Source organism: Dendropsophus ebraccatus, chromosome 5, assembly GCF_027789765.1.
Source record: "Dendropsophus ebraccatus isolate aDenEbr1 chromosome 5, aDenEbr1.pat, whole genome shotgun sequence".
NCBI classification, from domain to species: Eukaryota; Metazoa; Chordata; class Amphibia; order Anura; family Hylidae; genus Dendropsophus; species Dendropsophus ebraccatus.
The window spans coordinates 37,650,911-37,665,215 of NC_091458.1; the positions used below are offsets into that span (position 1 = coordinate 37,650,911).

General features: G+C 43.5%; 1 protein-coding gene across 1 annotated transcript; it reads left to right on the forward strand.

Moving 5' to 3' along the window:
* The first annotated feature begins 545 nt into the window (after nt 1–545).
* On the forward strand, nt 546–12,510 carry ALOX5AP (arachidonate 5-lipoxygenase activating protein). The gene is made up of 6 exons (XM_069972069.1): nt 546–564; nt 2,655–2,796; nt 6,063–6,162; nt 6,297–6,367; nt 8,436–8,517; nt 11,567–12,510. Exons 2-6 carry the CDS (start codon nt 2,727–2,729, stop codon nt 11,727–11,729), a joined length of 486 nt encoding a protein of 161 aa, XP_069828170.1. The 5' UTR covers nt 546–564; nt 2,655–2,726; the 3' UTR covers nt 11,730–12,510.
* Nucleotides 12,511–14,305: the final 1,795 nt, after the last annotated feature.

Below are 14,305 nucleotides of genomic sequence, written 5' to 3' on the forward strand. Positions count from 1 at the left end.
AGTAGCTTTTTCACTGGAGTAATATCCACCACGATGACTGTCACACTACTTTTCTGTATATCGGTATCACCAGTATCCTTGGTGTGAACTGTTGGCAGTAGTTTATGACATCATGTTTGCATTGTAGCAGCATGTGACATCATGTACTTGTATAGTGTGACATCACTGTATAATTCTTCTGCTGTAACACCACAGTGCACATTATCCCTGTACTGTGAGATTACTGTGAGCATCATCCCTGTACACTGACAACATTGTGGGCATAATCCCTGTGCAATGACATTGGTCTAAAAATCATCCCGTTATGTCAGATCACTGTGAGCATTATTTCTGTACCATGTCAACACTGCGGGGGAGATTTATCAAACATGGTGTAAAGTGAAACTGGCTCAGTTGCCCCTAGCAACCAATCAGATTTCGCCTTTCATTTTCCAAAGAGTCTGTGAGGAATGAAAGGTGGAATCTGATTGGTTGCTAGGGGCAACTGAGCCAGTTTCACTTTACACCATGTTTGATAAATCTCCCAGTGTTATCCCTGTACCGTGATATCAATGTTAATTCATGGTAATTAATGGTAATTTTCTAAATTTAATGGTGCTCAAGGAAGGGTAACAAAATAAAAATTATCATCACCTGCTGCCAATCTTCTTTTGCATCCCTTGGCAGCAGGAACCAGCACCACCAGTATGGCTGCAATAGGGAAACACCAGTAGGTTAGACCTATGTACTTTTACTCCACCTTCAGCAATATTAAAGGTAGAAAAGATTCTCAAGGCAACCCCTTTAACTTGACGCTCCCATGGCCCAGTAAAAAATTTGTGAATCATGTGCTGTGTTGGCAGCCTATGTACTCTGCAGAATATGTTGGTGCTATATAAGGAATTATTATTATGTTACAGTGCAAGGGCCCCTCTACATAGGGTCAGCAGGTCCCTATAATGAGCACCAATCTCACCTGTTTAGGGTGAGTTTACACAGAAAGATTTATCTGACAGATTTTGGAAGCCAAAGCCAGGAATGGATATAAAAAGAGAATGGATCCCAGTCTTTCCTTTATGACCTGTTCCCTGTTTATAATCTGCTCCTGGTTTTGGCTTCAAAGATCTGTCAGATAAATCTGTCTGTGTAAACGCAGCATTAGGCTATTGCTTAAACACGGTGGAGATTCATTGTGTTAACGTAATGAAGGACAGCTGGATAGCAATTAGATCATGGGTCTCCAAACTGCGGCCCTCCAGCTGTTGCAAAACTACATTTCCCATCATGCCTGGAAAGCCAAATCCAAAGCTTTAGCTGTCCAGGCATCATGGGAGTTGTAGTTTCACAACAGCTGGAGGTCCGCAGTTTGGAGACCCATGAATTAGATGATTAATTACTGCAATTAATGCTGCGTTTACACGGAGCGATAATTTGCCCAATCGATCGTTAAACGATTGTGAAGCAACAATTTGGTTTTGATAACAATCAGCGTTTAGACGTATAAATTGTTAGAAAAATTGTTATCGTGATCCTTTTTAAGATCGCTTAAGCCCATGTCACACATAGGGTGAATCTTTGAAAGACTGTTTACACGAAGCGATCTGCGAATTTTAAGCAAACGACCAACCACGATTTGAGAACATGTTGAAAGATCAAAATGAACGATTTCTCGCTCGCCGCTTGATCGTTCGCTGTGTTTTTTCTCGGAACGATTATCGCTCAATTGCGGTCGTTATTGCGAAAATTTTAACGATAATCGCTCCGTGTAAACGCAGCATGACAGTGTCTTCCATCCATGATAAACCATGGTTTAAGCTAGATTCACACACGACCGATCCGCATTGGATTTCACGCTGCAAGTTTGTAACGAAATCCGCTGCGGATCCCAAACTGTCATTTTAAATGAGATTACATACTCGCAGCGGGATTGTCATCCCAATTGTCATCCTGCGAGTATGTAAATGCCAGCCGCCTTAACTCGCCGCCCGGAGCATACTTTACTTGGTTCGCGCTCCAGCTGCATCTGAGGATCCCAGCTCCCATAGGTCCCGCACAGCCAGTCAGTGACTGCGGTGGGGTTGTGCACTGATTGGCTGAGCGGGACCTACGGGGAACGGGAGCCTCAGATGCAGCTGGACAATTTGGGATCCGCAGTGGGTTTCGATGCACACTTGCAGCATGAAATCCGCTGCAGATCCGTTGTGTAAAGGGGAACTCTGGGCTAGGGTGATTTTTGGAAGAATGCTTGGGAGGATGAAAGTAGCATCATGCTCTCACCTCCCCCTCTCCAGCACTAATGCCAGTATCCCACAGCTCCAGACCCAGCCACTCCAGTGTTTGGGTGGGGACCGGGACGTGATGTGTCCGGCCCGCTTAGACAGTCAGTAGCCAAGGCGGGACCCAACTCAAACACAGGAGTGACAGGGTCCAGAGCTGCAGGATACCGGCACCAGCGCTGGAGCGGGGTAGGTGAGAGTGTGTTACTTCTTTCATCTTCCCTCACCCCAGCACTCTGCAAAAAAAATCACCCCAGACTGGAGTTCTCCTTTAAATTAAGCTTCATATGTCATCATATACAAATGTGCTGGTTCCTCTGACAGATCCTAAGCACAGATACTCAATAAAAGCTAAAAAAAAAAAGTAAACTTCCTCTATTTTTTTTTCACACTTTGAAGTCACTATATCTGCAGTGTGCAGCAAAGCACCAGTCACCAGACATCCAGACGTCCGCCACTGCTTTCTGAACAATGCATCAAGAAATAGTTGGGAATATTGTCCTCCTGGTGATAGTTACATTGATCAGTGTTATCCAGAACAGTAAGTAGACTGATGCTTTGTATACTGCTCATATCATGTACATCATCCCTTTAAAGGGAACTCTTCACCATCAAAATGCTACCTAAGCTATCGGCATCATGTTATAGAGCAGAAGGAGCTGAGCGGATTGAGATTATATATATATATACACATATATATATTTATGGGAAAAGATTCAGTATGACCTGTAAGTTATTGATTTAAATCTCTGACGTTTCCATGCTAAAGAGTCCAGTCCATTGAGTGACACTGTGCACTGGACTCCTTAACACAGACTGAGCAGCGATTTCACTCAACATATTACAAGTTATACTGAATTTTTTACCACAAATATACACATCAATCTGCTAAGCTCTTCCTGCTCTATAACATGACTGTGATAGACTAGATAGCATTGTCTTAGTGACAGGTTCCCTTTAAGCTTTCATTGCCATTTCCAGTCCTTATCACACATAATCCTGATGGACTACATACATTTTGGTAAAATAGAAAGTCCTAAGCACATGTTCTTAGAGTCATAACATTTTTACACTGTAAAATTGTGTAGGTTCTAGACATTATTTGCCTCTAGACGATTTATCGTTTCATAGAGTATAACTTATTTTTGCTAATATGGAGAATGAAGCATAGAAAAAAGCAATGTACATGGCACGCATGGGGTGCATGAAGAAAGTGTGGCTTTAGAAAAATCCAGGGTTGCCAGACACTCTCAGGACCTTTTGCTTGAAAGCAACCAAAACCCCTCTGCTGTATAAGACCTCAGTACTATGAAGGGCACTTGGTAGGTAGGGTGCGGTTGCAGATTCAACACTGTTTCATGTTATACCTAAAGATATGAAAAAAGCACTAAAGGGTTCTGAGGAAAGCATAGGGTGGGCAGCATTAGATCTATTAGGAAGAAACCAGTGTCAGACTAGCCCACCAAAGGACCGGAGAATCCTCCGATGGGTCCCCAGCTTTAAAACCTGCACTAACACTAACTGACATGTCGTTTCTCCCCGGTTCTTCATTAGTAGGCCCCCAGGATCATTTCCTCTGGTGGGCCCCAGATACCCCAGTCCGACACTGGAAGAAAATAGGGCATTAACCCTGGTTCCACCTGAACAACATTTATAATACTTTATTACTTATTTTCTAATAATTCTTGGGTACAGATTGCAGAGGTACAGATTCCAGAGCTGCATTCACAATTCTGCTGTTTGTTCATTTAACTTTGGTTTTTATAATGATCAGCGTTTAGACGAATAGATCGTTAGAAAAATCGTTATCGCAATCGTCTTTAAGATTGCTTAAGCCCATCTTTTACATAGGGTAAATCGGTGAAAGACTGCTTACATGAAGCGATCTGCGAATTTTCAGCGAACGACGAACGACGATTTAAGAACATGTTGAAAGATCAAAATGAACGATTTCTCGCTCGTTGTTTGATCGTTTGCTGTGTTTACACGGTACATTTATCGCTCAAATGCGATCGTTTATGCGAAAATTCTAACGATAATCGTTCCATGTAAACGCAGCATAGCTGAGGCTGATTTTACTCTGCACTTGTGTATATGTTAAATTTATTAATTCCCCACTCACTATTAACCTATGAAGACCAAAAGAGTATCATTTTGTTGGTCACTGCTATAGGGGGCACTGTGGCTGGCAAGGTATAGGGGCCTATTCCACGGAGCGATAATCGGCCGAATCGTCCCGATTCAGCCGATTATCGCTCGGTGGAATAGAGAAAACGATCAGCTGATGATCGTGTCATCGGCTGATGGTTTATTTAGGCCTAAACCTAAAATCATTGGTCACCCACCGCGCATCGCTTCGTGGAATAGCGGTGCACGGCGGACAACCGACCATTTGAGAAGCAGCATACATTATCTAGCAGGGCTTCTCCTCCGCTCTGTCTTCCTCCCCGGGTCCTGCGGCGCAGCATCAGCTTCGGTGCGGCCTGACTGAGCTGTCAGACTGCTTAGCCAATCACTGGCCGCGGCGGTCCCGGCTAGTGATTGGCTGAGCGGTCAGGCCGCACCGAAGCTGATGCTGTGCCGCGGGACCGGGGAGGAAGACAGAGCGGAGGAGAAGTCCTGCAGGTAATGTATGCTGCAAGGGCTGCAAGGACATCAGTAACGATGTCCCTGCAGCCCTCGCTAACGATTGTCAGGCCGTGGAATAGGCCCAGTAAAGAAGCGCCGATCTAGCAGATCGGCGCTCGTTTACATCGTTAAACGGTCCCCATCGGCCCGTGGAATAGGACCCATAGGATTTGGGTTGTTTTAAGGGAGTGGCCTATATAGATAGGGCTAAATCATACATCTGGAATAATGTAGGTATGTATGTAATGTTATATTGTTCCTAGATTTCAGAAGTGGAAGTGCTGCATATAACGTTTCACTAGCACCTTCTCTCTAAGCATCAACCAAAGTGTTAAAGAGGAAGAGTATTAAACCACTTTTTTTGTACACTGCGATGTGAGTTTGCAATTTAGTAAAGGTTATGTTGTTTTTTTCTTTACTCCATGTAGATTAACTGTGTGGTTTGTGTTTCTTTAACATGTACACTTTGTTATCTTAGGGACTGCTCAGTATATCTCTGCTATGTAACTACATGCTATATACAGTATGTTGTAATGTAAACAACATTTTGCTATTTTGGGATATATCTAGGATTCAAGGGCTATGGTAACTATATCACATTTTCAGACAGTGGGTATGGTCTGTAAGCTGCCAGCTGGTTGGAGGTGGTTGCAGACCAGAACCCAGCTCAGTACATTGGAGTACTAGAACCAAGCTCAGCGCATAAATATAGAGCTAGAAGAAAGCTTAATTTTAAATTTACACCTGCCAATATATTGTTGTTGCTAACATCATGGTGTTAGGATTAATAATTTTTAGGCAGGCTGTTTTCATTTAATGGCTAATCAGTATATGCAATCTACCGGATCCAAGCCCAATACATAAATACAGCACTAGAACCAAGCTCAATACATAAATACAGAAACAGAACCAAGCTCAATACATAAGTGAAGTATTAGAACCAAACTCAGTACCTGAATGCAGAACCAGAACCAAGCAATACAGAAATACAGAACCAGAACCATAATGCACATTATCAGCAATAATTCTTATAGTCATGGATTTGTTGAAATCTGAACATGATTTCCTAATCTGGACACTAGTCATGTTTGGCTTTAGATTTGATCAATGGCATATGTAACATTAGAAATATGGTTTATGATCATGTGAAATTGTTAATTTATTTTTTCCATATTTCAGTTTTTTTTGCATTTAAAGTGGAAAATGAATCCAAGAATCAGCACTCAAAGAGCTTCCAGAGAACCGGCTCACTTGCTTTCGAGAAAGTATACACAGCAAAGTAAGTATGGCTCTTATGGCTCTTTGTCACTGACACAGGAATACTCTATTAAGTGTATGGGGAGCTTGCGTTTTTTATTATTTTATATATGACTTATTGACATGTTATGGATGTTTTTTTTTTTTTATCCCCAGCCAAAACTGCATTGATGCGTACCCTACATTCCTAGCTGTGTTGTGGTGTGGTGGTGTCCTCTGTAGCCAAGGTAACACAAGCTTTGGTGTTTTCAGCTGGGGTTTAATAAATGCGGTAAAATTGGCTGCCAAATATAGAAATTACGAGGGGAGTGAGGACAGGACGCAGTGATGCTGAGCTGAATCAGCTTCTCTGTGTCTCCCACTGGGATAACACACAACTCCAGGGTCAATCCACAAACCCTGGAAACGTGTGGGGAACCCCGTGGCCGAGTGACATCACAGCTCACAGAGCAGAGAGCGGTGGTCGGTAACCTAGGCAATGAGCTGTCAACTATAGTGGACAATAAGAGTGGCAAAAAGCAAAACTAAGCATTTTTGCTAATAAAAAGCATTTGCACAACAAGAATCATAGATAAAATATTGCAGGATAGTAATAAACCCTGTTATCTGTTACACCTTTTAGCTATGTTCCCACAGTGTCTTCTTTTGGCAGTTTGAGTCCAAATAACATATTTTATTTTATTTCATAACGACGGCCATCATATGTGCAATAACGGCCATTATTATGAAATTAAATCAAATGGCCACAAAAAAGACATTATGGCAATATAGCCTATGGCTAGGTTCACACAACATCAAAAAAGTCATTTTTTGCCGGGATTTAACTGACTGCAATGGCAATACATTGAAGTCAAAGGGAGGACGGACGTCCAATGCACACAATGCATTAAAAAACGGACGTCTTTACTGCGGTAAAAAAACGTCAGTTTTTCAATGCATTGTGTGCATTGGACGTCCGTCCTCCCATTGACTTCAAAGCATTGCCATTGCAGTCAGTTAAATTGCGGCAAAAACGGTCTCTGCCCAGATCATCCCGGCCGGATGATCTTTCCGGCCGCAGGGTTGTGGGCGCATCAGCGCGCCCGCATCAGGACCTCCCACAGCACACAATGAAGCAAGATGCCGGAGCCGCTCGCTTCATTGTGTGAACTGACAGGGTTTCCTACGGCCGCAATTCATTGAATTGCGGCCGCAGAAAACTGACATGTCAGTTATTTGCGGCGCCACACAGGATCCCGGACGGAGCGTATACATGTGTATACGCTCCGGCCGGGATCCCATAGAAATGCAGGCAATGTTCCACACTGCATAAAGTGGCAACAACGGTCGTACTTTTACGTAGTGTGAACATAGCCTATATCTGTAAATGAGCAATGACACTGGATACATTGTCATAAACTATTCTATAGAATAAATGTGAACACTTCCTCTATGTGAGGGTCCCGACACTATACATTTCTCTAGTATGTTTGAAATATTATTTTCTAGCTAGGGGTTTTATCACCCAGCATGGATTACATGGATTAAAAAATGTGAAGTCGGAGTAAGGGAAAGATGTGGCCATGTACAAGCATTTTTGTTAAAGGGGTTGTCCAAACAATGGAGTAAATGTATATGGGAAGGGGTGATTAAAAACAATAACCTGCAGTCTCGGTTCGGGGAATGTGACATTATTACGGTGTATGATATTGATGGTGGTACAGGAGCCATGGAGGGGGGTGTAGGTTATTGTTTTTATTTCACCCCCTCCCATATAACGAAAAAAAAACCTTTGCCTTGACAACCACTTTAAGGTCCCTTTTACATTTATTCTGTCTGCAAATGCATATAGCAGACTAAGAGCCCATTCATTTCTATGCCCCCATACACACACTCGTAGGTGTTATGGGTCCAGAATCCCTTATTCTGAATGAATGAGTCCATGCTAATGCAGAAGTTATGGGTGCACAGCCATAGTCCTGTCTGTAGCTGTGGGTCTGCGGCTGGAGGCAGCACTATGGATGTGTGAACGGGGCCTAACTAATGTTTTTGAGGTTGAAGTTGCAGAAGGTGGTAAAGGGTTGGACGTGTGATCTAATGGACAGGGCAGATCTGAGCTCTGTAGGAAGGGGTGTCCTGTAGCTAAGTAAGCAAAGAGTGGTGGTAAGGTGAGTGCCACGGGGAAGGAGGGGGGTGCCAACGTGCCACTCTGCCCCCCCCAAAATAATTCCATGATTTCCTGTCTATTTCTGTAAGACCACCCAACATTTCCATTGTATCCGCCATATAATACTTTCTTTCCTTGTGTTACTGTAGCACCTGCAGCCTTTGCTGGACTCATGTACTTGTTCGTTCGGCAGAAGTACTTTGTGGGTTATCTAGGAGAGAAGACACAGAGGTATTATTTACAGTCATTTGCATAATTTACTTTAACCCTTTCATAGTTATAACAATTCAACATTTTTTATCATTTTATTTATTTGCATATCTCAATAACAAAGAACAACCATAGAGAATGTTATTACTGTACGTATCTCCTTCCAGGAGCCCTGACACTCCCTCTGTGCCCTCAGCTGATAGACAACCCTACAAAGAGAGAGAGAAAAAAAGAGAGGAGAGAGGGAAAAAAAAAAGGGAAGGGTTACCATAATGTTCTCATCAATAAGTCAACCTACTGAAAAACATTTTTTCCCCGACACCTTAGAATGTCAATAATTGACGGTGATCTCATAATAATCTTACAGTCAAATATAGAATAAAGGTTGTTTGTAAATCTTAAAATGTCATTTAATGACAGTGATAATGTTACAACAACAACAACAAAAAAGTAGGACAAAGGTAATCCGACTCAATCATTAGATATTGGTATGTTGGAGAATGACATTGGAAGAAGCAAATTTATCTTTTGGTTCTCTTCCAGATGGGACCACATCTGTAGGGCTATTGAGATGTTCTTAACTTATAGAACTACAACATACCCAGAACTAGAGATGAGCAAACCTGGAGCATGCTCGAGTCCATCCGAACCCGAACTTTCGGCATTTGATTAGCGGTGGCTGCTGAACTTGGATAAAGCCCTAAGGCTATGTGGAAATCATGGATATAGTCATTGGCTGTATCCATGTTTTCCAGAAAACCTTAGAGCTTTATCCAAGTTCAGCAGCCCCAGCTAATCAAATACCGAACGTTCGGGTTCGGATCGACTCGAACCCGGGTTGGCTCATCTCTACCCAGAACCCTTTCCATCACAGGAAACACATAGAATACTATAAATGAAGGGGCTGTCAGTTCATTGGCTTTTTGCTTGGAAGGTATTGTCCATTACCAGTGCCAAAGGGGTTGTGGGTCTGTAACACCTCAGCCCCTTCATTCTGGAAATGTTTAAGGTTCAGGCTTACAGATTCCACCAGTATGATCTCCTCCATGTTAGCGCATATGGACATCATAGAAAATGTTTCCCTCTTATGTCCCCCTCTATGAGCCCCAGTTAGGAGCTGCTAACATAGACCACCGCTTGTGTTCCTAAGCCATCTTCGCACTACAGTCCATATTAAAAGGATCTATCGGCTCTCACTACATAGCATTTTTTATTTGCATATAACATTTAAAATAGAAAAACAGCAACTACAGAGAATATTATTACGTATCTCCTTCCAAGAACTTAACACTCCCTTTGTTCCCTCAGGTGATAGACACCTTGACATAGAAAAAAAAAAGATGAAACAAATTGATCAAAAAAGGGAGGGGATACCATAATGTTCTTATCAATAAGCTGACCTAATGACAAACATTTTTTCCTAAACCTTAAAATGTCATTAAATGACGGTGTCTCATGTAATGATCTGACAGTGAGATATAGAAGAGGGCTGTCAGTTCATTGGCTTCTTGCTTGGAAGGTATTGTCCATTACCAACTGCAAAGGGGTTGTGGCTCTGTGACGCCTTAGCCGCTTTATTCTGGAAATGTTTAAGGTTCAGGCTTACAGATTCCATCAATATGATCTGACATGTCTCTTCCAGTTAGCGCATATAGACATCATAGCCAATGTTTCCCTCTTATGCTCCTCCTCTTACGAGCCCCAGTTAGGAGCTGCTAACATAGACCACCGCTTGGGTTTCTAAGCCATCTTTGCATTCAAGCCAAATAAAGAGGATTAAAGATGAGCGAACCTGGAGCATGCTCGAGTCCATCCGAACCCGAACTTTCGGCATTTGATTAGCGGTGGCTGCTGAAGTTGGATAAAGCCCTAAGGCTATGTGGAAATCATGGATATAGTCATTGGCTGTATCCATGTTTTCCAGACAACCTTAGAGCTTTATCCAAGTTCAGCAGCCCCAGCTAATCAAATACCGAACGTTCCGCACTCGTTTCGCTCATCTCTAAAAAGGATCTATCGGCTCTCACTACATAGCTTTTTTAAATTTGCATATAATATTTAAAATAGAAAAACAGCAACTACTGAGAATATTATTACGTATCTCCTTCCAGGAACTTAACACTCCCTTTGTTCCCTCAGGTGATAGACACCTTGACAAAAAAAGGAAAAAAATTGAACAAAAAAGGGAGGGGATACCATAATGTTCTTATCAATAAGCTGACCTAATGACAAACATTTTTTCCTAAACCTCAAAATGTCATTAAATGACGGTGTCTCATGTAATGATCTGACAGTGAGATATAGAACAAAGGTTGTTTGTAAATCCAAAAATGTAGCTCGATGACAGCGACCGGATGTAATAATGTTACAAAAAAATATATAGAGCAAAGGTTATCACGAAGAGGAAATCCAGTTAGACTTGATCCCCAGATATTGGTATGTCAGAGGATGACATTGGGAAAATTGAGGTTAGCGTTTGGTTCTCTGCCAGTTTCCAAAATGTACAGAGCTCTTATAGTCTGAGCTCAGGATAGGACATCACTAGAGATGAGCGAACCTCAAGCATGCTCGAGTTTATCCGAACTGAACGTTCGGTATTTGATTAGCTGGGGCTGCTGAAGTTGGATAAAGCTCTAAGGTTGTCTGGAAAACATGGATACAGCCAATGACTATATCCATGTTTTCCACATAGCCTTAGTGCTTTATCCAAGTTCAGCAGCCCCAGCTAATCAAATGCCGAACGATCGGGTTCAGATAAACTCGAGCATGCTCCAGGTTCGCTCATCTCTAGTCCTAAGCAACCACAAGGCAGTATTACGATCCATATAAAGAGGATCAGTCAGCTCTAACTACATGTCACTATATGCATTCCCTATGAAATAACAATTCTTATAATTCTACATCGTGCAACTCCTCTTGGAAATACATGAATAAATCAAACAACGACTGTTCCTAGTCTCTGTGTCAGTAGAGGCGGACGCTGTCAGCATAGATTGAACATTTACAAGGGTAATCCCCGTTGTTTTTCTGTTCATACATGTATATACTTACACATTTCTTTATTTTGTAGCACTCCTGGATACGTTTTTGGAAAGCGCATCATATTTTTTCTGTTCGCCATGAGCCTGGCTGGGATCCTGAACTATTACCTTGTGATCATGTTCGGAAGTGATATGGAGAATTATATAAGTGGACTCAGTAAGACTTTCTCCCCTTTACTGCTCATACCGTAATTCTGCACAATGTTTTACTCTGTATCATGTTAAAATAAGGGCTTGCTCTATATATTCTTTATATAACTTTAGGACATGTAAGAATATGTCATGGTCAAGTCTATAAGGGTCCATTTACACAGAAATATCATCTGACAGATTATCTGCCAAAAATTTGAAGTCAAAGCCAGGAACGGATTTGAAAAGAGGAGAAATCTCAGGCTTTCCTTTATGACCTGATTTCTGTTTATAGTCTGTTTCTGGCTTTGGCTTCAAATCTTTGGCAGATAATCTGTCAGATAATCTTTCTCTGTAAATGGATCTATCTTCTATGCGGACGTATACATCTTTATGATCAACAGACTACAAAGCCTTTTGTTGTGAGATCCCACCATCATATGTTATTTGTTGTTTGTTTTATTTCTTTCTTTCAAATCAACTGGTGTCAGAAAGTTATCCAAATTTGTAATTTAATTTAAAAAAAATCTCAAGTCTTCCAGTACTTATCATCTGCTGTATGTTCTGAAGGAAGTGGTGTATTCTTTTCAGTCTGGCACAGTGCTTTCTGCTGCCACCTCTGTCTGTGACAGGAACTGTCCAGAGTAGTAGCAGACTTGAAGGAATACACCACTGCATGCAGAATATACAGTAGCTGATAAGTACTGGAAGACTTTAAATAGAAGTAAAATTAAAAGTCTGTATAAATTTCTGACACCAGTTGATTTGAAAGAAAATTTATTCACTTAAAGCTATAGCCAATGTGATGTGTCCCTCAGCGAGAATAAAATAAACTCTTAGCCTTGTCTCTCGAAATAATTATTTGCGTTCTATTATCTTCTGAAAGGGTTATGGGTAAGAAAAGGTAAAGTCTAACGCTCAAGTCTTTATTTTGTTCCTCTAAAAGCAGGGATACATTCACAGTTACAACCACACAGTGCAGTACTGAGAAACACACCGACATGTTTCTAGTACAAAAGGAAAATGGAAAAGGGAAATGCTTATAAAGTGCTTTTTTCCCTGCACTTACTACTGCATCAAGGCTTCACTTCCTAGATAACATGGTGATGTCACCAGGGGTGATTCTAGCCTCTCTGCTGCCCGAGGCGAACTATAGAATGACGCCCCCCCCCCCCCGTCAATCCGCCCACATTATAATCCACTACTGCCCCCCCCCCACTGCTGTCCCCAATAAACATAATGTTTGGTCCCTTTCTGTACAGAGGATGTCAGGAGAGGAGGGGGCTAATCCTATAGGAGAGGTCCCAGCAGCACAGAGGATGTCAGGAGAGGAGGGGGCTAATCCTATAGGAGAGGTCCCAGCAGCACAGAGGATGTCAGGAGATGAGGGTGCTAATCCTATAGGAGAGGTCCCAGCAGCACAGAGAATGTCAGGAGAGGAGGGTGCTAATCCTATAGGAGAAGTCCCAGCAGCACAGAGGATGTCAGGAGAGGAGGGTGCTGATCTTTTAGGAGATGGTCCCCCTCTTCCCCCTTTATAGATGGTCCCCCTCTTCCCCCCCTTATAGATGGTCCCCCTCTTCCCCCCCTTATAGATGGTCCCCTCTCCCTTATAGATGGTCCCCCTCTCCCCCTCCCTTATAGATGGTCCCCTCTCCCTTATAGATGGTCCCCCTCCCCCCCTTATACATGGTCCCCCTCTCCCCCCTCCCTTATAGATGCCCCCTTATAGATGGTCCCCCTCTTTCCCCCTCCCTTATAGATGGTCCCCCTCTTTCCCCCCTCCCTTATAGATGGTCCCCTTCCCCCCCCTATAGATGGTCCCCCTCTTCCCTCTCCCCCTCCCTTATAGATGGTCCCCCCTTATAGATCGTCCCCCTCTTCCCCCCCTACCTTATAGATGGTCCCCCTCTTTCCCCCCTCCCTTATAGATGGTCCCCCTCTCCCCCCTCCCTTATAGATGGTCCCCCTCTTTCCCCTCCCTTATAGATGGTCCCCCTCTTCCCCCCCCCCCTTATAGATGGTCCCCCTCTTCCCCCCCCCTTATAGATGGTCCCCCTCTTCCCCCCCCCCTTATAGATGGTCCCCCTCTTCCCTCTCTCCCCCCCCTTATAGATGGTCCCCCTCTCCCCCCCCCTTATAGATGGTCCCCCTCTTCCCTCTCTCCCCCCCTTATAGATGGTCCCCCTCTCCCCCCCCCCTTATAGATGGTCCCCCTCTTCCCCCCCCTTATAGATGGTCCCCTCTCCCTTATAGATGGTCCCCTCTCCCTTATAGATGGTCCCCCTCTCCCCCTCCCTTATAGATGGTCCCCTCTCCCTTATAGATGGTCCCCCTCCCCCCCTTATACATGGTCCCCCTCTCCCCCCTCCCTTATAGATGCCCCCTTATAGATGGTCCCCCTCTTTCCCCCTCCCTTATAGATGGTCCCCCTCTTCCCCCCCCTTATAGATGGTCCCCCTCTCCCCCCCCCCTGCACAGCAGATAAAACAAAAACAAAAAACAGCACACAACTCACCTGCCATCCGTTCCCCCGTCGAGCCTCTCTGGTCTGGTCCCGGCTGATGTGCGGCTGCCCGGGGTGTCCCGTCCTGTCCCCGGCAGCGCGCGCATCAGAGAGCTCCCCGTGTGCCTGTGGC